Below are 26,985 nucleotides of genomic sequence, written 5' to 3'. Positions count from 1 at the left end.
AGAGAGAGAGAGAGAGAGAGAGAATCTAAAGTAGGCTCCATGCATAGGCTCTTGACTCAGGGCTTGATCTCATGATCCCATGACCCTGAGCTGAAATCAGGAGATGGATGTTTAACCGACTGAGCCACCCAAGTGGTGCTGGAAGAAATAGGATTTTAAAAACCATAATAATGATAACAATTCATATGTGTCAGATGCAAAGTCTTCTAAACCAGAAAAGGTATCACAGTCATTTTGAGGGGAAAAAAATGTATATCGAGTCCTATTCCAGGCTTTCCAAATCAGATTTTGGACGTGGAGCACTTGCTTATTTGTGTTTGTTTGTTTGTTTGTTTGTTTATTTATTTATTTATTTATTTATTTATTTATTTATTTATTTATTTTTGCCTGTTTATTTTTAAAAGCTCCCAAAGGGATTCTCATGGACAGCCAGGGAACTGGTTTGTCTGACTGTTATTTTTTCTCTATTGTTGGATCCTGGAATTTGGGAGGTGGTAGGTCCTAGGGCTCTAATCAACTGAAGGGATCCTAAAATCTTAGGTATAGAGGGTCATCTCATATTCCCAAATTAAGCTCTATGTGATATAAAGCACTCACATTCTCTCCAGTGGGCCTGGAGAAAGTAATTTTCAGTGTCTGAGGCTTCCTCCATGACATAGTCCAGACTCTGTGAGTGAAAGCCTCTGGCAGAAGGAACCTACATACACACCAGACATAATATTAGGGAGTTAACATGGAATATCTAATGTTGTTTTCTCAACAACTTGGCAGTTTAGCATACAGGTAGGGAGCAGGTATTGGGTGGTTGGTGCAGAAGCTGGTGTCCCAGGCCCTCCAAGAGCTCATTGTCTGGTGGGAAAACAAGGAATTCATATCTCCATTTCTCCAGGGAGGAGAATTTCTCCCTGAATTGGGGTTCAAAAGGGAGGAGGAACTTAGTTAAGGTTAGATAGTTAATAGAGGCTGGAACTGGAATGTTTAATCTGTCTCCTCCCAAAGCCACAGTATGATGTTGTTTCCCAAAGTTACAGGCCAATGTGACAAGGATGGGATGGGGTGCCACAGTCCACCATCTAGTCACAGGTGTGACTGCAGAAGGTATCCTGATGCTGGTGGGAGGTCAAGAATTCAGGGTTTAATGGGGCCATGGAGACCTTTGCTCAGGACCTCTTCCATTGACCAGATAGCTTGAAAGGAGCAACCTAATCTTTTTGAAGCTCGTTTTCTCCATCTGTGCTGAGAATATCAACAGCTCTTCTGCCATAGGAAGATTACAGGTGTCTGTTTTGGGATCTCTGGAGAAAGGCTTCAAACATGACATTAAAATTTTTGATATCTACAACAAAGAGTTTCAACCACAAATGCTCCAGAAATGGCTTATGTCTCACTGTCTTTAGAGGGATTATTTAATTTTTATGAACATTTTAATAGTCCCTCAGCTACCTTCAGAGATTTAATACTTTAGAGAATAACAGAGCTTTGGGGAAGAAAAAAAAAACACATTAAAATCACTGACCTATGCAGCTTAGAGGTGACAAGCTCTAAGGCATTAGGAAAGATATAGAATAGATGGTCCTTAAGAGCAGACAGGTTGAATCAGAATTGAATCCCTCTTGGAACATCTTCTGGCAAAAATTACTAGAATATAGAAAAGAGCCTTGGACTGAGATGTCAGGATACCCTCCTTTTAGATCCTGCTCTGCCACTAAGAAAGTCATCTTGGATAGGACTCTATCTAGGGGCCTCAGTTTCCTCACCTGGAAAAAAAAGTTTTGGATTGGATTTTGTTTCAGGGCCTTTTCAGAGTGACATTCCAAGATCTTCTAGGGTATGATGCACAGAAGTGGGCCTACTGCCCCAGGAGGAATCCAGGAAACCACAAGAATAGCAACAAGGAGCAGCCAATGTGCTAGCCATCACCACTCACCCTGCCATGTCGAAGCAGCCTGTTCCCAAATTGTCTGAACCACTCCTTCTTGAGGGAGGGCCCTGTTTTAATTGCCACTGACCTGCATCAGAGCGCTTTTTCCTCACAGAGTGGAGCCTGTGGGAGGATAATGACTATAGCAAGGGATTCTTAAGGATATGCGGACATAATTCCAAAGGCCACACACTTGCATTAATATGCTAGTTCTCTATTACTCCATGCCAAATTACCCCAGAACTTAGCATGAAGCAGCACATACTTAGTATGTCACAGTTTCTGTGGGGGCAGGAATCCAGGCCTGGCTTAGTTGGCTGGCTATGGCCCATGGTTTCTCATTTCCCTGTTGCGTGGGAATGCAGTTTTATCTGAAGGCTCAAACGGGGGTGGGTGGTCCACTTTCAAGCTCACTCATCTAGTTGCTAATAGAGACTCAGTCCCTTGTCATGTGGGCCTCTCATAGGCCTGCCTCAAATATCATAGCTCTCTTCACCAAGGTGAGTGATCCACAGGAGAGTGACAGAGTGCTGTACACTGAATTGTGTCCCTCTAAAACTCATATGCTGAAGACCTAATCCTGATGTGACTGTATTTGGAGATGGGGCTTATTTTTTAATTTTTTTTATTTTCAAAGATTTTATTCATTCATTCATGAGAGACACACAGACAGAAAGAGAGGCAGAGACAAGGCAGAGGGAGAAGCAGGCTCCATGCAGGGAGCCCAAAGTGGGACTCAATCTCGGGACTCCAGGATCATGCCCTGGGCTGAAGGCAGGCGCTAGCTACACCCCTTACCCACCCAGGGATCTGAGATGGGGCTTTTAGGAGATATTAAGTTAAATGAGGTCATAAGGATGGGGTCCTAATCTAAGATTCATGGTCTATAAGAAGAGGAAAACAGAATATTGTTTCTCTCTCTACTGCACATACCAAGGAAATGCCATGTGAGCATGCAGTGAGATCCTTATAGATTGGTGTGAATGACACTCCCTTGGAGTTTGTCCCATAAAGATGCAGGAAACCACTAACCCAGAGTTCTCAGCATGCATTTCTGTCATGGTTCTAGTACCTAATCCATAACACTTTGCTGAGAACTTATCTCCTCTCTTCACTTTGCTTCCCAAGTCCCTTTTCATGGTTCTCAATAAGGGGCATATGCACAAAGCTAGGATGAGTCAGAAGAGATAAAAAAAAAAAAAAAAACAACTGGAGAGATTCATTTAATGTAGTTTGGTCTGAAAGACCTCTGTTTAATAGCTCTCATGGGTTATTTTTATGAACATTACTCTCAGATAAATAATCTGCTCCTTCATAAGGAGCTATCCTCTCAGAGCAAATAATGCTTCAAGATACTGGGCCAGCCATTTATTTCCTCTGCCAAGACTGATACTTCGAAAACCCAAGTTTATTCTAGTATCTGCTCCATGAGAGCACAGCACAGTACAGAAGTCATGATACCAACTCCCTCATTAAATATTCAGAAAATAAACCCCCAACATGGACAGCAAGTTTACATTATCACAGTGAATGGCAGTGCAAAATTAAGAAATCTGAGGGCTATGGAAATACAAACATTTGAGTAAAAATTGGAAAGTTTTCCCACAAGATCACTTTTCTCTATTTCCTGTTCTCTAATATGAGGTTAATATGAGGACCTAACTATTAACTTTAGAGTGAAAGGCATCATTCTGGAAGATGCTGAGAAACAATTTCTGTATTTTCTATTAATTCACTCTACCAATTGTACCCACTCAGTAATGTAATGCCTGCAGAGCCCTCAGTGGGTGAGGCATTTATCTTCCTCATTTCTTGGTGACTTCCTCTCATGTTTCTTCTGGCACTTGGAGCAAACTCCTTGCACATTTTAATTATTATATGTCATGGTGTGGATTTCTTTGGGTTCATCTTGTTGGGGGTTTTCTGTGCCTCCTGGACCTGGATGTCTGTTTCTTTTCCTCAGTTATAGACATTTTCAGCTATTATTGCTTCAAATCAGTTTTCTACCCCTTTCTCTTTCTCTTCTCCTTTTGAGTCTCCTGTAATGCAAATGTTAGTATGCTTGATGTTGTCCCAGAGATTGCTTAAAACTATGCTCATTCTTTTAAAATTCTTTTTTTTCTTTCTGTCTGTCCAGCTTGGGTATTTTCCATTACCCTGTCTTGTAGCTCACTGATCCGTTCATCATCCAATCTGCTGTTGATTCCTTCTAGAGTATTTTTCATTTCAGTTATTGTATCCTTCAACTATGATTGGTTCTTTTTTATATTTTCTATTTCTTTGTTAAAGTTCACACTGTCTTCATCCTTTCTGGACTCTTCAGTCCAGTGAGGATTTTTTGGCCACTATTTTGAACTCTTTATCAGGTAGATTGCTTATCTGTTTCTTTTAATTCTGAATCTTTGTTTTATTTTTTCATTTGGAACATATTCCCTGCCATCTCATTTTGTCTTGTTCTTTGTTTTCTTTTTTTTAAAGATTTTATTTATGTATTTGAGAGAAACAACATGAGCTGAGGGAGGGGGGGAGATCAAGAAAGAGAGAGATGCAGACTCCCTGCTGATCAGGGAGTCCGATGCAGGGTGTGATCCTAGGACCCCAGGACCATGACTTGAGCAGAAGGCAGACACTTAACTGACTCAGGCATCCAGGTGCTCCTCTCTGTGTTTGTTTTTATGTTAGGTGGATCAGCTGTGTCTCCCACGCTTGAAGGAGTGGCCTTATGTAGAGGGCTCCTGCTGGTGCCCAGGACCAGGCACTCTAGGGATGTCCCCCTTGTGGGACTATATGGCTGGGCTGTGACAGCTGTGGGTGCACTGATATGGCTTGGCTAAGAGGTCCAGCCATGGCTTCTGCTACTGTGCTAGTGGGCAGGGCTGACCCCTCCCACCTGTCCCCTTCCCTCCCACCCCATTGGAGTCATGTTGAGTGGGTGTTAGACATGGACATGCTCCTTCCTTTTAAATCCCAAAGCCACCACTCTAATTTTGGCCCTTATAGTCTTTTTCAATACCCTTCTGGAACTTTCCTCACCCTCATTTTAGAGCCTTTTATCAGATTAGCATTTCCTAAACCCAGAATTGATGAGTTCTTTTCTCAAAAGTGCTCAGTGGCTCTTTTCCACTTATTGGTTTAAGCACATAATCCCTGGCCTGTGTGAGCCACCACAGTCGGGCCCAGACTACTTTTCTCATCTCATTTACTTCTCAATATGCTGGATGACATGATACTCTCCCAATTATTGAGTCGGGTCCATATGTTCCCAGCTTCACAACTTTATCCTCATGGTTCCTGTCTTCCTACCTCTGCTTGTTGAAATCCTGTTCATTCTGGGAGCTCTGCCTTTTGTTAAAGGTATGTGTGTTCCTGACTCATGTTTTTCATTCCTGCAAATGACCTGAGGTCTGTCACTGCACATTCCTGATCTTTGAGAATCTTGTAGTTCCTTCTGTAGTGTCTTCTACCTAGCTACTCACTAAATTTCTTTTTTTTTTCTCACTAAATTTCTGTTAAATTCAATGGAACATAATTATAACGCATGTTATGAACCCCTCAAGTTTCTCTGAAATTCCTAAAAGAAGTTCCAAACCTTGCAGGAAATTTTCATAGGAAAGGAATAAGTGAGTGGCTTATTAGAAGATTTCCTTGTTTTATGTCCCTGGTCCGTAAGAGGAAAAATATGTCCTCTTGCATCTCAAATATCTGGAAATTGCCCTCTCAATAAATCATGAGCTATAACATATTTTGCAGAGCACGTTTACATTTTATTTTCATATAACTTTGCCTAAAATGGTCACAGACCTTAGCTCTGATCTTCATCATTGCATATTTCCTTTGCTAGCTCAGAAAACCCTCAAAATTAGGAAGCTGGACACAAATCCCACCTATGAGAGGCAGACTAAGTAGTAAGATATTAACCCCAAAGACGTAGTACAACCAAAGGACCCCCAATCTTTCCTCAAAGTACTATATTTTTAAGCATGTTAGGTCAAAAAGTCATGTCATTAGCTTATGGGATTGAGGATGTTTCCATTTTACAGGAAGACTAAGACTTTAGTGCTAAAATCTAGATAGTTGCCATGCTATTTTTTAGAGCTTGTAAAATGGGTGTTGAAATTATCTTGCTCTTCTCTGTTTTTTTAAAAGACTTTACTTATTCATTCATGAGAAACACAGACAGAGAGGCAGAGACACAGGCAGAGGGAGAAGCAGGCTCCCTGTGGGGAGCCCAATGTGGGATTCAATCCTAGGACCCCAGGATCATGACCTGAGCCAAAGGATCAACCACTGAGCCACCCAGGCAGCTCTCCTTTGTTTTGATTTGGTTCCTAACTTAGGCAGTTACTCCAACATTAGTGTGGTTTTATTATGAATAATGAATTTTGCATAAAAGAGAGGTATTTGGCTAAAACCAGTAATATTTTCTCAAATTAGAAAATCAGGATATGAAAGATTAGCAAGTCCTTATATAAGCTTTGACTTCATGAAGTTATGGAATCAGATTTCACAGGAATATACCCATGTCTTTTCTCTGTAATTTATAATGGCTTAGTATATACTGTAGCCAAATAGTGATGAAATATAATTTATAACTTCAGGTAAAGGAATATGCTTAACAAAAGAAGTTTCATGAACCAAATAGCCCTCTCATTTACAAAAATGGAGTCCATGTTCTTTACTAGGATCAAAATCCAATTGAGGTAAATCTCAAGGGAATGAACACTGAGATGGATTTTTTTTTTAGTAAAAAAAGCCAATCTCAAAAATACAAACTATATAATTTCTTTTAAATAATGTATATGAAATTACAGATATGGAGATTAGTGGATGTTGGGGGGTAGAGATTGGGAAGGAAGTGCCAGGAGGAGGTTGGTGTGGCTATGATGGGGTGGCAGGAGGGAGCTCTGTGATGGTGGTTACATGAAGTTGAACAAGTGATAAAATTGTATAGAACCACACACACACGCGCGCACAAACACCAAATTGGATACTGTATTTCAGTGACGCAAGATGTCCGCATTGGGAAAAAGTGCTAGGTGAAAGGTATATGTGACTTTCTGCAAAATTTTTTTTGCAACTACCTGTGTATCTATTATTCTTTCAAAATAAAAGTTTTTTTTTTTTTTTTTTTTTTTTTTTTTTTTTTTTAAATAAGCTCTTACCTTGTCCCAAAGGGGCCCAGGTGTCAGGCAGTAACATAAATAAGCGAGGTGGCTGGAAATAGGGTTGGTGAGTGCTAGCTGTTATCAAAAAGGCAGCTGCTACTTCTTCAGCTCCTGCCACTGTGGGAGTGTGTACCTGAAATTGCGGAGTTTTCTGAGGGCTGTTACTGTTTTTATAAAATGTCAGAAATTGAAATTTTGAATAAAAATTTGACCTTTATTGACAGCTAAGTCAAACTTTTTCAAACACTATAAAAGCCAAACTAAAGATACAAGAGGGCTGGATTCAGTTTAATGATGCATGTGCAAACTTAGCTTCAGGCCAGAGGTTCAATTTGGCCCTGAGATGAACTGCCAACTTAACAACCTGGCAAACTCAGTATGCAGCTCACGTTCCTCTGTGGTCCCTTATGAAAGACCAAGAAATGGTACTCCTGAGAAAATAAGTGTTCTGATCGGGCCACTAATGAAAATGGTGTAGGCCATTTAGGTGTCTCTGACACCCAGGAATTCTGGAGGATGTTGGTTTGATGACAGCTTAGACTGATGTCTCAGCTGTTGGAATCCCCCTGCAAGCTCTGGCCAAGACCATCACGCTCACTTCCTGAGTATGGTGCCCGGTACATGGCTGGATTTCCTAGTTTGCATTTTTATGTGTTCATTTGTTCTTCCTTGCTAGCTTAGTTTTCTTTTTTATAGCTAAGTGAGTTGTATAAAAACTGAAAAGAAACCAGGATCTGATCTTATGCTATAGCTTTTCTGAGGCAGATACAATGGCCTGGGGACTGTACTTTATCTGAGCAGCACTTACAACCTCTGTGTCTTCTTGAAGCTCTGAACATAAACCTTTGGCTAATTAGTGAAAATGAACAGAAGCAGGTGCTGATGAGATCATTATTCTGGTTTTGGTCCTTTAAAGATTTTATCATCCCTGTCCAGCTAAAGGCCAAGTAGTCATTTCTTCTTCCCTAACTCCCAACCTGGACAGCTGACTCAGAAGTGAAAAGGAGGATGAGCTAACTGCATGTTCTTCACCACAAGCCACATCTGTGGGCCAGTAACATCCTGCCCACCCTCCATTGTCCACAACATGTGCACTAATTAGGCCCCTTCTGTTTTTAATCTCTGGTACACAGAACTGACCCCATTCCTTCATGAAGAAAGTGAGTAGAAAAATTTATATTTTAAAGAATTAGGATTTTAATTTAATTTAATTTAAATAAAAATTAATCTTAAATTTTCATCTATGGCTCAATTATACATCCTCAAATGTAAATTATTAAAAGATTTATTCAAATAATTTCTGTCCCCCACCCCCACCACCCTAAAGTCTGCTAATAGGAATCCAGAGAATGTTTTGTAATGCTCCTTTAAAAAAGAGTATTTGTACAAGACAGTGGTGGACAGAGCTCAGGGACATACATGAACCTGGGGGTTTCTAAGGCCTTGTTTCAAAAGAAACGTGAAATATAGTTACGAAGGAAAAAAAAAGTATCTGTAGGAATTCCATAGCTATAAATCAATAAATGAGTCTTTTCCTGCTCACCATTTTTTACCAAGTTTTATATAATATGCAGACTTCTAAAGGGTTGGTTCTCAGTCTGGAAAATTATGCAAATGAGGGAAAAGCAATAATTTAAAGCAGCCACTAATTTCTTGAAGGGGAAATATGCAGAGACCTTGGGCTCTACGTGTGTTTTCAACTAATTATCATGTATTTACTTTTCCATTAGTCCAATAATTTTTCTTTCAACTCAGAATTAAGCAATAAGATACTGAATTATATAAAGGTCTGTTTAGCATAGCAGACACACCCCATCATTCTCCAGTCCTCTGATTTACAGCTCTTAAAATGCACAACCAAGAGGCCGTCTATACGCCCTTTTGTATTTACATTCCATCATGCAGTCACCTCGATAACTTATGCATTCTCAAAAGGACTACCTAGCAATTAACTCCAGTCTTTTCTAACTCACCATCTCATTATGCAAAGTGGATTTGAACACAAACTTTATTAGCAACTTTTAGTTCAAATTCCTTCTTATTTCCACCACCCTCACTCTGCCTAGTAACATCAGTATGTATGTGGCCAAGACTATGGAAAATGGCAGTTAAAAAAAATTGACATTGGACTGGCAGCACATTTAGTAATTGTTCTTTGCACTATGGGGCACTACCATAAATCGAGATTGTCGTATTTCAGCTGGAGCATGTGCTGCAATTCTTTATAGAAATGGAAATGAATTCTCCCTGCTACACGACACAGGATTTTAACTATGTTCAGGAGGAATGGACAAGTAAAAAAGCTTTTATTTCTAAAGTTTAAAAAAGAACAAACAAACCCCAAACTCTTTATTAAAAGGGAAAGAAACTCATAGGATAGCTTCTTTAACCCTAGAAAGAGGAAGGAGGACACCTTGTGGAGTTCTCTCACACATGGAAGAGTGGAAGAGCTGACACATGGTTGTTGGTTTAATGTATGTGTTCTCATGGCTAAGGAACCAAGGTGGGCTGGTGAAACGAAAGGATAGGTAGTGTCTGAAGATATGTCAGGTGCAAGAAACATGGGGGCATCTCACCCATGCAATTGACTTACCAACGTCAGGATCCACGGCTTGAACTCTGGTCAACAGAGCCTTGGTGGCTGTGTTCTCATAGACACAGGTATTGTAGTGGTCGGAAGAAAACACAGGGGGATTATCATTCACGTCCTCCAGGATCAGATGGATGTCAGATTGGCAGAACCTGCCACCTCCGTCAGTGGCCCTGGCAATCAGGCTGTACATAGGGACCCTTTCTCGGTCCAAAAGAGCCAAGGTCTTTAACTCACCTGTGAAAATAAATGGTCTGGCTTTTCAAAAACCATCTTTCTTAGAGGAGCAGAGAATCAAGTATATAAAGAATCCCCAACACAGGAAGGGCCAATGACATTTGGCTCAAGTGTCTCATACTTTGAAAACCAGAGCAAATTCAATTTTAATTTCAGCGGGGAAAAGTTTATGGGATTCTGCATGCAACAACAAATGGACTGTGTAGCTTTCAAATTAATTAATCCCACTATGATACCTTTGGTATCAGAATTTCCTTCTTTTATCACCTTGGAAATCTTCATATCCCTTGAAACCTCTTGAGAACTGCTCTGGAGACAAGCTATGTGTGTCTCTGGATTTCTGCTATATCTTCAGAAAAAGCATGGAGAATGGACAAGAATTCTTAATTCTCTAATGGTCAGTCATGTCAATATTCCACAAACCCAGAAGGGGCAGTCTTTCTGCTCAACATCTTTTCATCCCATCTTTTAGAGGAAAGCAATTAAAACAAGGCTGGCTTTAGCAGAACAAGGTCTGGAAGGATTCCTATTGTGTAGGGGTAAGCCTGACTTGCAGGGCTATGGAAGGGCCTATGGTTGCTGGGGGAGAATTCTGGTGGGGGAACATTTGAGGAGTTTGAATCAGCAGGAATTTAGCAAGGTAAAGAGGTAAGTTATGTCTGTATTTTAACCACCAGAACAGTTATACTGGTGCTGGGTGTCAGCGCCTGTGGAGATTTTGTGGTTGCTGTTCCAGTTTCAGTGGCAATAGGCACAGTGACAGATGTGAATAAATGCAATTTGGTGAAAAGCATGACTCATTAAATATTATCATTCTTAAATAAAATTAGTAGACATTGCTCGGACCAAGCCATCTATACTTCTGAAACATTTCCTTCTACGGCTTCCTTGCTGCAGCCAGTTCTCAAACATGGCTTGGACTATTTCATTCTCCTACTCAGAAACCTCCAGTGGTTTTTCAGTGGGGTGTTTAAGATCCTCCATGATCAGCCTACAGTTCTTTCTCCCACCACATTTCTCACAAATCATCCCATAGCTCTTCTCACCAGTGACAATGCTGTACACAGCACTCCTCAGCTGAGCTGTGCTCTCTGCTCATGCTGCCACCACAGCCTGCAGTGCCCCGCTTTGGCTACTAGAATCCTGCCTCAGTTCAAATGTCAGCTCTTCTTTGAAACCATTTCCTCTTCCCCTTTTATTGGAATATTAGCTACTTTTTCCTCTGTGCCCACATATAACTCCCCTAATATCCTTCCTGGGCACTCATTTATTTCTGCCTTTTACTATTATACTATTATTATTATCATCATTAGCTTACTGTTCTGTCTCCTGCCCTGGCTGACAATATCTTGTGGGCATGGCTTGTTTTACTCATCATGCAGCCTACCACAAAAATCCCATAAAGTACTTTTATGTCTACTAGGTACTCAATGAATGTTAGTTTTTGAATAAATAATTGCTAGGCTTATATAGACAAGTAGGATATTTCTATGTGGCTAAGTGCTTCCCAGTAGGACCTAGCTGACACAGGGGAGGGGCAGGAGGAGCCATCATCAGAGACTCAATAGTTAGTTATTATTCATGAGGACCAAACACAACATTGGAAATATGCAAATTATTCGATCTTTACATTTCATTTAAAAATTCAGTACACAACACCGAAATAATTTACCTCCATAAAAAAATGTCTTTTCCATTAGCTCTGGCCTTCAACAGGGACATCTGCCTTTAGCATACATAACCCTTGACCTTATAGATTTTGCCTGAATATATAAGCTAATCTGAGGGCTTATAATTGTGGAGAAACTAGGCAGGAATATTTAATAAAAACCATACAAGTGTATTAATAAGCACTGGGAAGGAACACAAAAAGATTTCAAAAGAGAAAAACTCTCCTTACTATGCATTGCTGTCTGGTTTGCAACTTATATTTGTGATGTAACTCTATATTCTTTTATAAAGCAGATGCTTTAACTCACAGATATGAAAAACAGGAGAACCAAATAGACACTTCTAATTACTTGATGCTAATAAATTTAAGTAAAGTCAGGGCAAATTTTGTAAACCAAATACAGTTTGTGTGGTCCAGAGAACCCATCTTCAGACATCATGTACAACTAGTATTTCTTTGAATCCTAAAGAGCAGGGCATATATCAAGGATCTTGTACACTACCTACCCACTGGTGATGAGACCATGTGAGAGTTTAACTTCTCTCACGGATTAACAATGGCATTTGCCCAAAAATTACATTCCACCTTACCACTTTCTGGATCTAGAAAAAATTCAGCGTTTCCAGATCCATAGAGTGAGTATCGAATATCTCCATTGGATCCAATGTCAGCATCCTTGGCACTGACTTTCAGGATGATTTTATTTGATGGAATGTCTTCGGGAAATAATGCTGTATATGCAACCTGGCAAAGGTAAAGAAAGGTAATTAAGTCCTTAGTATTTGTGAGGCTGATGCCACATTTCTCATTACAAATGATTTCTTTAAAATAGCATCCATGTAAAAAAAAAAATAGCATTCATGTATTTTAGCTTTGGCTATTTTTCCCTTCACCACAGAACAGTCTTATGATAGATGATGACACATGGTATGTCTTTTGCCCTGCTTTACCTCCCAGCCAATCTCATTCATTCAACGAATACTGATTGAGTCCCTCTACATGGTAGGTACTACTTTGACGCCAGGAGTATAATGGTGAAGAAAACAGACAAAAGTCCCACCCCTGTGGAACCATGACACACATCACATGTTGACCATGATCCTCTTTTCTCTTAAGCATGACTGACTACTTGAAATATTTCCATTCTTAAAGAGTCACTACTCACATCTGGCATTAGTATGATGGATTAAATTCATTTGCAAGACTTTTTCAAGCTATAGAATACAAATATTGTCTTTTGGTCCACATGGTAAGGAAAAGGTAAATTAACAGTGATTTAATTTCAATAAGGGTGAAAATAAAATTTGATACTTGCACCTTTTACTGGCTATTATGTTTTGTATTGTGATGGACAAGCTACTCTGTGAGGAGCTCAGAGATCTGGGTTCATTACCAATATTGCCACTAAGCAGCTGTGTACACTTATGCTTATAAGTGGTCCATTTTTCTTTCATGAAATCAGTGATTTCGACAGAGTAAGTCCTAAGGCCCTGTATGATTCCTTAAACACTATTTAATTTTAAGACTTATGGTTTTGTTTTTGTTTTTTTTGGGGGGGTGGGTGGGCAAAATTAGGTACCTGAACTTGCTACCTATGCTTTTTCCTATCCTCTTGCATCCAACTGGAGCTCACTAACTTAAGGAGTTAAGAGAAGAAAGTAGCCTGGCCCTTAGGCGAAAAATGAAATGGGTTTTGATTTAATTTTAGAAAGGCAGAGTAAAAAGCAGCAATACATCCGAGATATATCCGCAAATCTCACCTGATCGCACACTGGGTTATTGTCATTCACATCACTAACAGTCACTTCCACCATGGCCTGTGTGACAAAAAGCCCATCGGTGGCAGTGATATTGAGGAAGTAAATGTCTTGTTCTTCTCTATCTAAAGGTCTCTTCACATAGACCTTCCACTCACTCTGCACCAGGCCCAGGGCAAACCTTCCTCGGGGGTTCCCTCCTGTAGTGAAAAAAGCATTTTTGAAGATGTGCAATGAAAGGCTTTGATCTACACCTCCGGGGAGAAGCCTATGTGGGGTCACCCAGCTGCCCCTCTGACTGTATCATTTACAAAACTGAAAAAAAAATTGACAGTCACTTTCTTCTGATTCTCTTGCAACAAAGCATGATATTTATATGCTTGGCTTCTGAGGAACGTAAAACAGTAACTTTCCGAGAATAAAATGCACTTAGAGAAGCTGGAGATGATCTCTTGTTTAGTGCCCCTGAAGGACAATCAAATTCAAACTGTGAACAATCAATCCTCTTCCCGGGATGATACAATTGTCTTTCCACTTTGTCTCAAGAGAGGATGTAGTACACTATAGCTCTTGTTACCAAGACAATTTCATTAGCTGTTGATTATGCAATCAAGGGAAGGCAGTGAGTTCTATTAAGGAATCTTTTAATGATGGCTTTCTCATACAGCTGTGCTGGTCTTACACGCACTGGGGTTTGGGGGAGAAAAGTTTGCGTGACAGAAGAAGACCCATTAGTATTAAATAGCCCTAACGAGGGGTCATGAGAGGGAGCAGTTCAAAGATAATCACTGCAATTAGATGAAATTTATCAGAGAGAAGCCGGTGATAGCAGAGGAAAAGAAGAAGAGATGAAGTGGAACAGCTTTTTATGATATGAAACCACCGACAATGGTCCCAGCAATATTACTTGCCCATATCAGTACATTCCACCGAGACAAAAGCTATGAGGACAAGGTGGGAAGAGGAGCACAGAAGAAAGCTGCATTGACTTCATCCTGAAGAGGGAAACGATATCACCTCAGACATGGAGGAAGACTGGACAAGACAACTGGCAAGAAGCCCAGAATCTGGTTAGATCCTCATCGTTCCATTGGGCATTCAATAAGTATCTATCACCTGCTCTGGGGAAGGCACTATTCTAGGCAGTAGGGCTGCAGTAGCAGACAAAATTGACAAAAATCCCCACTCCCCCATGGTGGAGCTCACATTCTAGTGGGGAAGACCAACAATGAGCAAATGAATAAGGAAAGCCTACTGCATACTGTTGAAAAGATGGAGTCACCTCAACTTCCTAGAAGGAATCTTTAAAAGAGCATAAGGCAAAGACTCTGGTCCCACCAGAGGGATTGAGGGGGAAGTAGAGGAATTTTATTTTATTCTATTTATTTATTTTAATTTTTAAAAAGATTTTATTTATTTATTCATGACAGAGAAAGGCAGAGACACAGGCAGAGGGAGAAGCAGGTTCCATGAGGGGAGCCCAATGTGGGACCTGGTCCCAGGACTCCAGGATCACGACCTGAGCCAAAGGCAGACACTCAACCACTGAGTCACCCAGGCACCCCAGTAGAGAAATTTTAGTGCCAGTTTACACTTGCAATTCTAAGGCATGGGGGTGGGGCCGGTCCAGGGGTCTTCAAAGTCAGGGACAGTCATGGGATAAATGGACCCTAGTGGGCAGACAGTGAAGAAATGATGAGGGCTGCACATTTCTCTAGGGCAGTGGTCTTAGCTGGGAGTAGCCATGCATCACCCCCCACACTGGGACCTCTGTCAACATTTTGAGATATTTTTGAATGTCACATCACGGGGTGGGGGGGTGGTGGTGGTGGTGGTGCTCCTGGAGTCTCTTGGGTAGAGGCCAGAGATGTTGCCAGTCATCCTACAATGCACAACATGGCCAACAATACAAAGACTCACCCAGTCCCAGATGTCAACAGTGTGGAGGTTGAGAAACCTGCTCTGGTGAGACTCAGGGTCCTCCCTGGGATATCATTTTCCTCCACCACTGGCTAGGATTCAATTATGCTTTAGTTGAATATTACTTTAGCATGCACAAATTTAACCTCTCCATTAAATGTTCTCAGTGCAGGCCCACCTCTTTTGTTAAATAAAATGATTAATGGTCCTTTGTTAAACTGCGGCAGCACAGCCAAGTTGTGTTACATCAAGAGCAAAAGTTAAATCTAATTAAAATCAGTTGGTGGTTGGCACTGCTAATAGTAACAGTAGCTTTAAGCTACTCTGTTCTCATTACTTTGGTAAAGTTGATGGGATGGTCCCTTTAAATCATCCATTGACAATTCAGAGACAAAGTATAAATAATTAAAGCTGAAAATTCAGCAACTCTTTACAATGGAAAAGTATCCCTCAGAATATATGAAAAGCTTTTTGTCTGAAACTGAATGCAAATAAATGTAAGTGATGTTTTACTCACTTTTCTTCCCTTCCCACTATTGCTCACGTCTTTTCTGCAGAAATATACATTTTAATGAAAAAGAAAGAAGGCATCAGATAAAGCACAAATGCATACAGAGTTTAAACAGAAAACACCATCAAGAAAACAGTTCTGTAAAGAAAAAAGAGAGGAGAGATGTAGAAGAGTGGCACTCCTAAGCACTGACACATATGCTCTCCTGTGGATCTTATTCTGCGGTGATTAATTAACTTTCCCACTAACGTACTTAAGCAGATTCTGTGTCCTGAGGGCATTCTAATTAATTCATTTTTCACTTTGAATAATGTAGTTTTTCTAAAGGGAAGCCACCTGACTACAAGTATTGATGGATTCTTTAAAATCTTTTGGCACTTTGCTTATGTTCCACCTTTGAATGTCACAACATCAAAATATTAGCTTTAAAACCCTTAGTTTTTAGGAAGCCTGCTCCTAAGCCACCAACCTTCCCACTTGTAGTTTAAAGCCAGTCACCCCCAGGAAGCTACCTCTGATCAGTGACACCAACATGAAACCCTCTGCCCCTTAGAGCAATGATGATATCGTTTTGTCCACTCTGGGTGATCTCATTTGTTGTCTATTTTGGCTTTTTCCACTGAACCACTACTTACTATTTGGAAAGATGAAAAGGGATCCAAGAAAACTGGTTCAGAATCACAACTTAAGATTTTTAGCAAAAGGTCAAACCCTGACCTTTAATTTGTTTTTAAGATTTTATTTAATTAATTAATTAATTAATTATTTATTTATAGACCACGTGGGTGGGGCAGAGAGAAAATCTCAAGCAGACTCATACTGAGCATGGAAGCTGATGTGGGGCTCGATCTCACCACCCTGGGAAAATGATCTGAGCTAAAATCAAGTCGGATGGTTAACTGACTGAGCCACCCAGGCACCCCCCTCCCATGCCCTTTAATTTGTATAGGTGTGTACATGTGCATGCATAGGAGGACTTCTCACTACCAGGCAAAACTAGTAAGTGAAGCTTACTGGGATCAGTGATTTGTTTTTCTTACCAATATAAGAAATAGGAATGTAGTTAAAAATATATGCCCCTTCCTGCAAAAAAGCTGTTATATTAATTTCTTTAACTGAGATAGTTGGCTGGCCTCCTTTTTAAATAGTAAAGTGGCTCAAGGACTGGGTACCAATCTTGGTAACCTGCCACAGGCAAACGAATGAACTCCAAACTAAGGCTGAGTTAGCAACAACCAACAACGGAAAAACTGTGCCGAGAGATCTTTTACTCAGCCCAGAGAGTTCATTACTCTCAACCCCCATCTCATTTCCCTTCTTCTCTCTGATTCTTACCCCCGGGCACTTCCCACCTTTCTTGAGAAAGCAGAGCACACAGAGTGAAAGCCAAGGTGGCTGACTTACCCGTAATATGGTAGCTCACTTGGCGATTAATGTCAGAAGTGTCTCTGTCCCAGGTGCTGAGGACGGCTACCACCTCGCCAGGAGGATCGCTCTCCTTCACATTCCCTCGGTAAACCTCGTGGGCAAAGACTGGTGCATTGTCATTTATATCCGTCACTTTGACAGATACCAAAGCCGTGGATGAAAGAGAAAAGGCCTCTCCGAGGTCGGAGGCCACCACAGAGAAGGTGAAGGTGGGATCTGTCTCGTGATCCAGGTCCTTTAAGGTACTGATCCAGCCTGTGTTGCTGTCAATATTAAAGGCTTCCATTACCTTTTCAGGCTGAGAATCCGAGTGCAGGGAGTAAGTGACTTGCCCATTGGCTCCCCAGTCCATGTCGATGGCTCTCACCTGTGTGAGTTTGGTGCCAATAGGCATCCCTTCCATTATGATTGTCTCATAGCTGGAAGTTTCAAAGACTGGCTTGTTGTCATTCAGGTCCAGTACCTTGATATCCACATCCACAGTAAACACAATGTCTACCTTGTCCAGGGGTATAGTGGCTGCTACTTTAAAGTGGAATGCTGGGCTGACTTCATGATCAAGGCGTTTGTCGAGCTTAACTGTACCTGTTTCCTGCTCTATAATGAAGACACTCCCTTTGTTATTTTCTGGCCGTTCCCCATTAACTGTGCTGAACCTGACATTTTGACTGGGCAAAATTCTCAGGGTGTCCAGAGTGCTCCCAATCGCTGTATCTTCTGAAACAGTAAAAGAATACTGAGACTGGGTGAATGAAGGCAAGAGTGTTTCAGGGGGCAAGACATGAATATAGACAGGAATGAGGGAGTGCTTTACTGGAATGCCCCCATCTACGGCTTTGACAAAGAAAGATAGCACTGTGTTTTTCAGCTGGTTAAAATTACCCTTAGTGACCATCCAGCCATTGTCAGGATCGATTTCAAGGAGGTCAGCCACTGAGACTGAGGCCTCACTATATAGAGAATAAGTAATCCTTGAATTTACTCCATCATCTGGATCCATGGCTTGAACCTGAGTGACCAAGTGGCCCCTTCCAACGTCTGCCCTGACACTGGCTCTGTATTCCACTGTCATAAACTGTGGAGCATTGTCATTCTCATCCACAACGATCACTCTCACAGTGCAAAAAGTCGTTCTCCCACCACCATCGAGGGCCCTCAAAAAAATACTAATGTCTCCCTCCAGAGGGTTTTCCCGGTCGAGCCTTTCTGTTGTGATGACTTGTCCATTGTTGTCTATGAGGAATCGATCCTTGGCAAAGTCATTGATGATGGCGTAGCTTATCTGCCCATATGCCCCAGGGTCCCCATCCGTGGCTCGAACATGAATTACTTTTGTCCCAGCAGCTGCATTCTCTCTCACCTCAGCTACATAGGTGCTTTGGGAAAAGGCAGGACTGTACAGGTTAGCCCCAAGTACCCTGATATGCACCTGTGCAGTGCTAGTGAACAACCCATCAGAGACTGATACATTGAGACTGTAAAGAGGCTCCATCCGTTGCTTCCGGTGGTTGGACAGGGTGATGATACCACTCTTGCTGTCCATCAAAAAGCTTGTTCGGTCATTCCCAGATAAAATGCTATATTCCAAGCGGTCAAAATCAGAGCTGTCTGCATCAGAGGCTTGAACGCAAGTTACAAAGTGGCCCCGGGGGGCTAATTCGCTCACATATGATTCATAAATGAGCTGATTAAAAATAGGAGGGTTGTCATTTATGTCCGAGATATAGATATGAACCAAGACCTCACTGCTCAGTGATGGGAAGCCATTATCTGTTGCTCTGATTTTCAAAATGCAGTGTTGCACTGATTCGTGGTCCAGCATCCGTGCTGTCAGGATTAAGCCACTTGCGCTGTCTATGTGAAAATAATCTGTGCTGTTATAAGTATCCTGGACAATCTGATAATGTACCAATTTATTATTTTCTGAGTCTGCATCAGTAGAGACAACTTGCAGAACAGGTGTCCCAATGAGAGATGCTTCTGATAATGTTGTATTGTATGTGGGTTGATCGAAAATAGGGGGATTGTCATTTACATCATTAACCAGCAAGTCAACGGTGACTTCAGCCCTGGCACCAGTAAGGGCATCACTGGCTCTTACTGTCAACTTGTAAACAGAGGCAATTTCATAATCCAAAGGACTAACGACTTTTAGGACCCCAGTGTCAAAGTCAATGTTAAACTGTTTATAAAGATCCCCATCTATAATGATATATATGATGCCTTGGCCTTCTGGACTGGTGGCATTGATGCTTAGAATGGGGGTGTCCATTCTTATGTCTTCATTGATGGATGCTGTATAAAAGGGCTTATCAAACACGGGCATTGCTTTGTTGACAATTGTGATGGGAAGTTCTACAGATGTGGATAAAGAGGGTTTTCCACCATCTTTGGCTATGACGGTGACTCCATACTCAATGTTGGACAAGTCAGAGTTGAATGCTTCTTTTAAAATAACGTTCCCTGAATTAGGATTAATCTCAAAGTGGCCATAGTCATCCTGTAGGACGTAGGTCACTTCTCCATTTGCACCTTTATCTTTGTCAATGGCTGTCACCTGGTAAATCAGAGTGCCAGGCTCAGCATCAACTTGCACAGCAGCATAGTAAGGGAGGCCCACAAAGACTGGAGAATTGTCATTTATGTCTTCAATGTTAACCCTGACCACCACTCTAGCCACACGCAGATGGTCTAGCTCACGGCTAGCTTCCACCACCAGCTCATATAACTCTTGTTCTTCACGGTCAAAGGGGACTCCAGTGGTCTGAATTACCCCTGAGGTAGATTTTATCTTGAACTTATTTCCTGGGTTTAAGATGCTGTATTTTAAAGGCTCATTAAGGCGATTTCCAATGGCATTGACAATAGCGACTTTGGTTATGTTAGTGTTGTTCTCTGAGATTGAGGTCGAGTAAAAGCTTTGTGTAAAATGGAGGCCACTATCCATGGCTTCTTTAACCAGGATGGTGACCATGGACGTACTATAGAACTTTCCATCAGACACCTTAGCTATCAACATGTAGTGATCTTTGGAGAGGTTGTTGTTTTTTATGGTGAGTACTCCACTATTTGAGTCCATTAAAAAATGATCCAAGCTGCCTTCCATCAGGCTATATGTTAGTTCCGGGGGCACCTCGGAGTCAGGATCCGTGGCACTAACTTTCAGAACCTCCACTCCAACATAGGTAGGTAGAAGTAAGACGGTCTCAAACACTGCCTGAGTGAAAACAGGTGGGTTATCATTCACATCTGTTACCTCTATGTTGACTTCAACAGGACTCTCTGCAGTGAGCTGGGGGCTGCCACTGTCTCTCACATGCACATGAAAATGGAAATGGGCAATAGTTTCATGGTCCAAGTTGGCAATTGTTCTGATTGCACCTGTACTGGAGTCCACTGTGAAGAACTTCTTGGCTGTGGACTCCACAATTTGATAGACTAGCAGAGCATTCCGGTTGCTGTCAGCATCAGTGGCTCGAATGACCAGTGGGCTATTATCCAAGCTCCTGACAATGCTATTGACTGGGGCAGCCTCACTGAGGCTGCCCGAATATTGAGAAAAGAGAAAAACTGGGGCATTATCATTTTCATCAACAATCTGAATATTGACTGTGGCATTGGAAGCCATTCCTGCCATGTTAGTGGCCTGAACGATTAGCTGATAAGAGGAAGTACGCTCGTAATCCAAGGCCTTCCGGGTGGTGATGACTCCAGAATATGGATTTACAGTAAAGATCCCATCAATGTTTCCATCTTTGACTTCATAAATGAGGGTAGATTGACTGATGGCAGAGATTAGAATGACTGATGTTCCAATATCAACATTTTCATTTACTTCTGCTTGGTAGTCTTTGTGAGTGAACTTGGGGTGAGAATTATCAGACATGGTAACAGAAATGCGCACAATTGCGGTGGCAGACATTGGTGGGGAACCCTGATCCGTGACTTTTACTGACAGAACAAACTGACCCATTGTTGTCATGTCTGGCTCTTTGGAAACCGTGATGATGCCCAGGACCGGTTCAATCTTAAATGTGTTCCCAGTGTTCCCTACAACAGAGAGATAGATGGGGACAGGAGTTACACGTCCTCTTTTGAAGATTAATTCTTAATCGAAAGGCTACTGTACTGCAGCATGGCAAGCAGAAGGCAATTATTTGTATTTGTTCCATCTCACTCTGAAATAGAATGAAAGACTTCTCTTTTAGGGATATTCAAAAGCAACTGAAGTAAGTTTTTCAGTAAAATTGTGAATTTCAGGTCAGTATCCTCTTAAGCTGCATTCACAACAACACAGAATTGTGTACAATGCCACTGTTAAAATGGTCTTTTTACCTAAACCAGTGTCATATTCTGTGTTCTAGATTATAAAAAAGAAAGGAAGATGGTTGTAGGAGCTATTATACTGCAGCCCTTTGATTTCAGATTATCCCAGATAGACTTTGTTACATTTTACCCTATCAAAACAGACTTCATTCCAAATACTGCTTAGGTGAGGGGGTCTTGTTCTGGCCTGAAGAATTCTTCCCACGTCACTGTTTGCACCGTAAATTGTGAGGACATTTTCTGACCAACTTTGTGTTGTTCACTCCCTCACACCCCAAAAGAGACACATACATACAAAACTAGACATAAAACTAGAATAAAAATTATAAGGCAGTAATTCCAATCTGTAACCATTCCATTCAGAGTTTCCTGGTGAAGTAGTGAATTGCTGACTATCTGAACCAGACTTTAAACCAAAAACCTGACATATCACCCTTTTGAAATCAAGGAACTGGCACTCCACTTTGATGTATCTGGAATGGGAAGGGCTGCGAACAGCAAAAACCCAGGAGTTGAGAGCCTCGCCTCTGAAGCCTCTGAAACATGCAGTGGTGTGAAACCTGAGATTGCTGAGGATAAGCATAAGGGAGGAGTAAAGAATGGGGAACACAAGACTTGAGGAATGTAAAGAATCTGGCTGAAAAGTAGTGGACAGTGTGAAGCAGAGTCCTTCACCTAGTTAAATTAGCTTTTTGCTTCTCTCATCAGGTTTTTTGATACTCCACATGCTTGTGTGTCTAGATTCTTCAAAAACAAAATTAAAAATCTTGGTCATTCAGTTATCTCTGCATTTTTCTTTCTGTTTGAAGTACTGCAGTATGTCAGACACAGAGACGGTTTAAATGTCATTGTTAAGACAAGCTCCTGCACTGACAGGCACTTACATGTGTTTCCTGAAATATGCAGCAAATACAGCTGTATACGTACTTCTTATTACATACTTATTCAATAAACTTTTCTGTGCCTGAGAATATGTTCCTATAAAATCCGCTTATTTTTAAACAATTAACTTATTTTTTTAACTTATTTAAATATTTATTAATTTTTTTTAGAGAGTGAGAGTGTGATCAGGGGGGAGGGGCAGAGGGAGAGGGAGAGAGACTCCTCAAGCAGAGTTCTTGCTGAATGTAGAACTCAATGTAGCGCTTGATCCCAGGACCCTGAAATCATGATCTGAGCTGAAATCAAGAGTTGGCTGCTTAATCAACTGAGCCTCCCAGGTGCCCCAAGAATTAAGATAATAAAGAAGTAAAGAATTTGATTCCAGCCCCCAAATGTGAGTATTTAACAATGTCATCTTTGGTGTCGGCATGGTTTTTTTCCCTTGCCACCTGAACATGAGCCCTTTGTGAGGACTACATGAAGTTCAGTGATCTCATGAGCAAGCTTGCAAATGTTCAATAAATAATGGAATTGAGCTTGAGGCCTACATTTGAGTCACAGACCCTTCAAGGAGGCAGGAATCATTTTACATCAGTATCTCCGAGGAGGAAAATGTAGATTGTAGACATAATGCAACCCCAAATGTTTAATGCAACACAATCATGTTCCTCTGTGTTCCTTGCTGTGGAGTCCTGCTGTGGAGTCTCTGGCCAAGTCCTCCCTTGCTGTAAGCCCAGCACATTCCTTCATGCCCAGCAAGATTATACATGGCAAGGATGAAGGGGAGCCAGCTTCTGGTCTTGAGTAGAACTTCATAACCCTGCTGTCCCACAGCCACTCACCTGCTGTCACACGACTCTGGGGTGCTGTGCTTGTATATGAGGTCAAAGTGGGCTCTCTGCTTCTTTCCTGCTTCAACATACCACCTGCCCATTTTCTTAGAATCCACTTCCTGCTTATTCTCTCCTGCTAAACTTGAATCCTCGGAAACTAATGTCTGCTTGTTTCCTTGTTTCTTCAGCTTCTTGTAGACTTTTGGCAACTGAGCAAAAGCTGTGCTTATCTTATGTATCATTACTTATCTAGCACAAAGCACAGTTCTGGCACAAAGAAGGTGTTCAACAGTATGTATTAAATGATTGAGAGGAGAGATAGATTTAAAAAAAGACTTTTGGTTCTCTATATGCATCTTGGGATCCAATATGCCCCCATCATAACTCAATTCTTAGTCCTCATCTCTTGTGTTTCAGAGCCACTCATGAGGTGCTGTTGCACCAAACAGAAACTTGAACCAAATATAAGACCTGAAGCACTCAAAATCTGTCTCAGTTCTTTGGGCCCAAATAAAATTCAGTAGTTACTTCAGAAGCCAGGCAGGGGATAGGAATTCTATAGTCCACTAGTAAGCAGAGAAAATCTGCGGTTTGTAAGAGAACCTGCATAAAATGTACACTTTATACAACCACCTGTCATTTGCTTCAAAATGTTGCAGCATCTGGGTCTTCCTTCTCTCCTACCAGGATCTGGAAAGGAACTAGCTTGGCCAGGAGCAGTCCTGGTCTAGCAGAAGTCTGTCTGTCCATGAAGGAGCCCCATGACCACTTGTGACTTACTGCACACCTGCTAAAATCCTCAATAGCTTCTTATACATACAATCAAAGATTGTTTTTTGTCATTTCTAATAGCTGGGGGTTATTCTGTATGTTAGTAAATTGAACACCAATAAAAAATAAATTAAAAAAAAAGATTTTTTTTTGAGATACCAAGCATTCCTATAGGTTTCTGGAAATTCAAGTTTTCTATATAAAAGATATTTTAAGAAAATAACTTTTCTCTCTATTTTGAGTCAGTGGTTAAAGGAATGATGAAATCCCTTGTCTACCCATAGCACTGGGCTATAGTGTGTGCCTGTTGAAAGATAAGGAAAGTGGTCTTATCAGCAGGATGGGAAATGGCTCTCGTGTTACCCCTTGGAACCTCCAAATTGGTTTAGAAGTTATCTGCCTTTCTAGGAGAGTGTAAGTAATAGCCTTAATGACAAATGCAAAAAGCAAGTAGACAACATAGACAATGCTTAGAAAATGTTAAATAAAAAAAAACAGAAATAAAACTCCCTACCTACATGATCACAGTCACAGTGATATGAAACAATGTAGGTGCATGGATAAATACTGGGAAAGAAAAATATATATCAGATTAGGAAAAAAAAAACTGTAGAAAGAGTCTAAAGAGTTGTTGGATCAGGTGACACTTTCTGTGACGTTATTTAAATATCTGTGTTTTTAAAAAGAAGTTTCTCTACGTTATTTGTGGAACTGGAAGAACAAGGATTATATAATTAAATACTTAAAATGTCCTGCGGTAAAACAACAGATGCAAAATAGAATTTTAAAAGAAGTACCGGTCAGGCTTTAGATCAGAAGAAAATTCCATAAATATCTAGAAAAGAAACAGGTGAAGTTGCTTGGTGTGCCTGGCTGCTATGAACTAGTGTGTTTCACTTCTTTATCTTACTATGTTTTTGTATAGAGCTTAGATTCGACTCCTATAAAGTGTAGGTGCTTAATACAGGAAATAGTTTTAGATCATTCATTGCAGTGGCTTTTTAAAAAAAGAAGATTGCTGGCTTTTCTTTTACTAATATTTTTTAGTTCAAAACTGTCATTCTAGCATTCATATTTTAATTCAACCACTCACAAAAATGCTCCACATTTAAATCATGGGAAAGAAGCCTTTCCAGAGCTGGCATAAAAGGAGACAGCATTTGGCATTATGCATGACAGATATAATGTTGCAGAACATTTTGGAAATATGTGGCTTGAATATTCAAAAAAAGACAGAATTTGTAAAGGGAAAATATAGCAGATAAGGGCTATTTGTAATTTTGAGGTTCACAGTCCTATCCCTTGCTTGGACATTCATCTTTTCTGCTGAAAATGTTTTCTTCCTGTCCATCTTTCAACCATCAGTGAAGTATGGTCTTGCCTTAGAGATGTCAAAATTGATTTAAAAAATTTCACATTTAACAAAATATGAGCCTGTATATATTCATGTGTCTGGTGAAGTAGGCAGTTCCATATCTACCACCCACTCGGCTACTCTGAATCACCTCCAGTGAAGAGAATTTGTGCTAACTGTAGGATATAGACATTTTTGAAGCCCACAGCTCACCCACTAACAAATAAACAAAGACATGTAGGATTCAATTCATGGACTAGCCTGTGAGCCCTCAAGAGATGAGAGACTTTAATTATTTTATTGGGAGGCCATGGCTTGTTGACCCATCGGTAAAAGCCCCTGAGTTTACCACACATTTCTTCTCTCTCCTCCATTCCAGAAAATTCCAAGAACAGCACAATAAAAGGGAACTCCTTCCTCGTGGTCAGTGATGGAAAACATATTACCAGAATGCCAAGCATGTTGTATAACATCATCACACAAACAGGGCAGTTGCTTGGCCAAACAATTCTTTTGGAGATGTTCCAGTAGCAGCTATGTGAATTTCACATGGCGATAAACACTACTGAGGGTCAAATGCCATGCATTAGGTTGCAATCTGCACAACAGCTCTCACCTGCTTCTATGGTATATATGAGTTCTGCATTTTCCCCTTTGTCTTTGTCCAGAGCCGTCACTTGCAGAACAGCTGATCCCAGAGCAGCCGATTCAAACACAGATGCTTCATACAGTGGGTTGGTAAAATAAGGACTGTGATCATTAGCATCTTCCACATTCACAATGACTCGGGCCAAGTTTCTTCGATAAGGAAACTCCTGATCTCTGACCTTTAGGCAAAATACAAGATCTTAAGTTGCAAGGAACTCACATGGCTATGTTTGTGGCAAATAGAAAATGAGGTAACTCACACAAAGTGCTTGATGCAGTCCCAGGCATGTGGTAGGTACTCAGTAAACGAGGTTACTATCGAGTGAGGGCACTAATTGTGAACAAATTGAGAGTCAGGGCCATGTCCATTTTATTGCTCAGGATTATGACCAGCCTATGTATGGTATGTGCTCGGTTTGTGTTCGTGGAGCTGCCTGCCTGAGCATCATGAACACAGCACTTTGCTCTGCACCACTGCCCACAGCCACTACTCCCTCATTTGTGTACATAGCTGCTAATGCAGTGGTGGATGGACGCTCTTCTGAAGGGGAAACTAAAACATTTAGTGAAAGAACTGATAAATGCAAAGCAGGCATTGCTTTCTATTCATTCATTCAGTAAACATTTACAGCCATCCTATTATTTGTTGAGTCCATGCTTCACTCTGGAGGTGCAAGTACTGATTCAGATTTGGTCCTTGCCCTCCAGATGCCAACAGGTGAGTATGGGATAGAGAAACAAGCAAATTAGGAGAAGGCCTGGTGGTGAGTGCCAAAACGGGAGTGAGTGGTAAGAAGCAGCTAACCTGGCACTCAGCTTCTTGGAAGAGCTAACAAAAGTAAGTAGAATTGGTAAAAGGGTGGTGTGGGCCGCATGTTGCAGGCAAGGAGAGCCACCAAAGGCAAAGGCCCAGGACTGGGGGAGAGAGCCCTTTTTAAGGAGAAGATGCCAAATCTTAGTTTCTAAAATG

The 26,985-nt window shown here is 41.0% G+C and overlaps 1 protein-coding gene across 3 annotated transcripts in view; it reads right to left on the bottom strand.

Annotated features, from left to right (window-relative positions):
• FAT3 (FAT atypical cadherin 3) overlaps nt 1-26,985 on the bottom strand; it is a 648,833-nt gene that overhangs the window by 72,530 nt on the left and 549,318 nt on the right. For 2 of the 3 annotated variants that reach the window (XM_077867437.1, XM_077867438.1), the window contains exons 9-13: nt 25,984-26,194; nt 17,178-21,251; nt 13,346-13,542; nt 12,176-12,329; nt 9,680-9,913 (exon numbers count right to left, since the gene is read on the bottom strand). In XM_077867437.1, coding sequence (XP_077723563.1) covers nt 9,680-9,913; nt 12,176-12,329; nt 13,346-13,542; nt 17,178-21,251; nt 25,984-26,194 — 4,870 coding nt within the window. The remainder of the gene's footprint in view (nt 1-9,679; nt 9,914-12,175; nt 12,330-13,345; nt 13,543-17,177; nt 21,252-25,983; nt 26,195-26,985) is intronic. The other variant, XM_077867439.1, reaches the window with a different exon arrangement.

This window comes from Canis aureus, chromosome 23, assembly GCF_053574225.1.
Source record: "Canis aureus isolate CA01 chromosome 23, VMU_Caureus_v.1.0, whole genome shotgun sequence".
In the NCBI taxonomy this organism is placed as follows: domain Eukaryota; kingdom Metazoa; phylum Chordata; class Mammalia; order Carnivora; family Canidae; genus Canis; species Canis aureus.
This window is presented reverse-complemented; position numbering and strand designations above follow the sequence as displayed.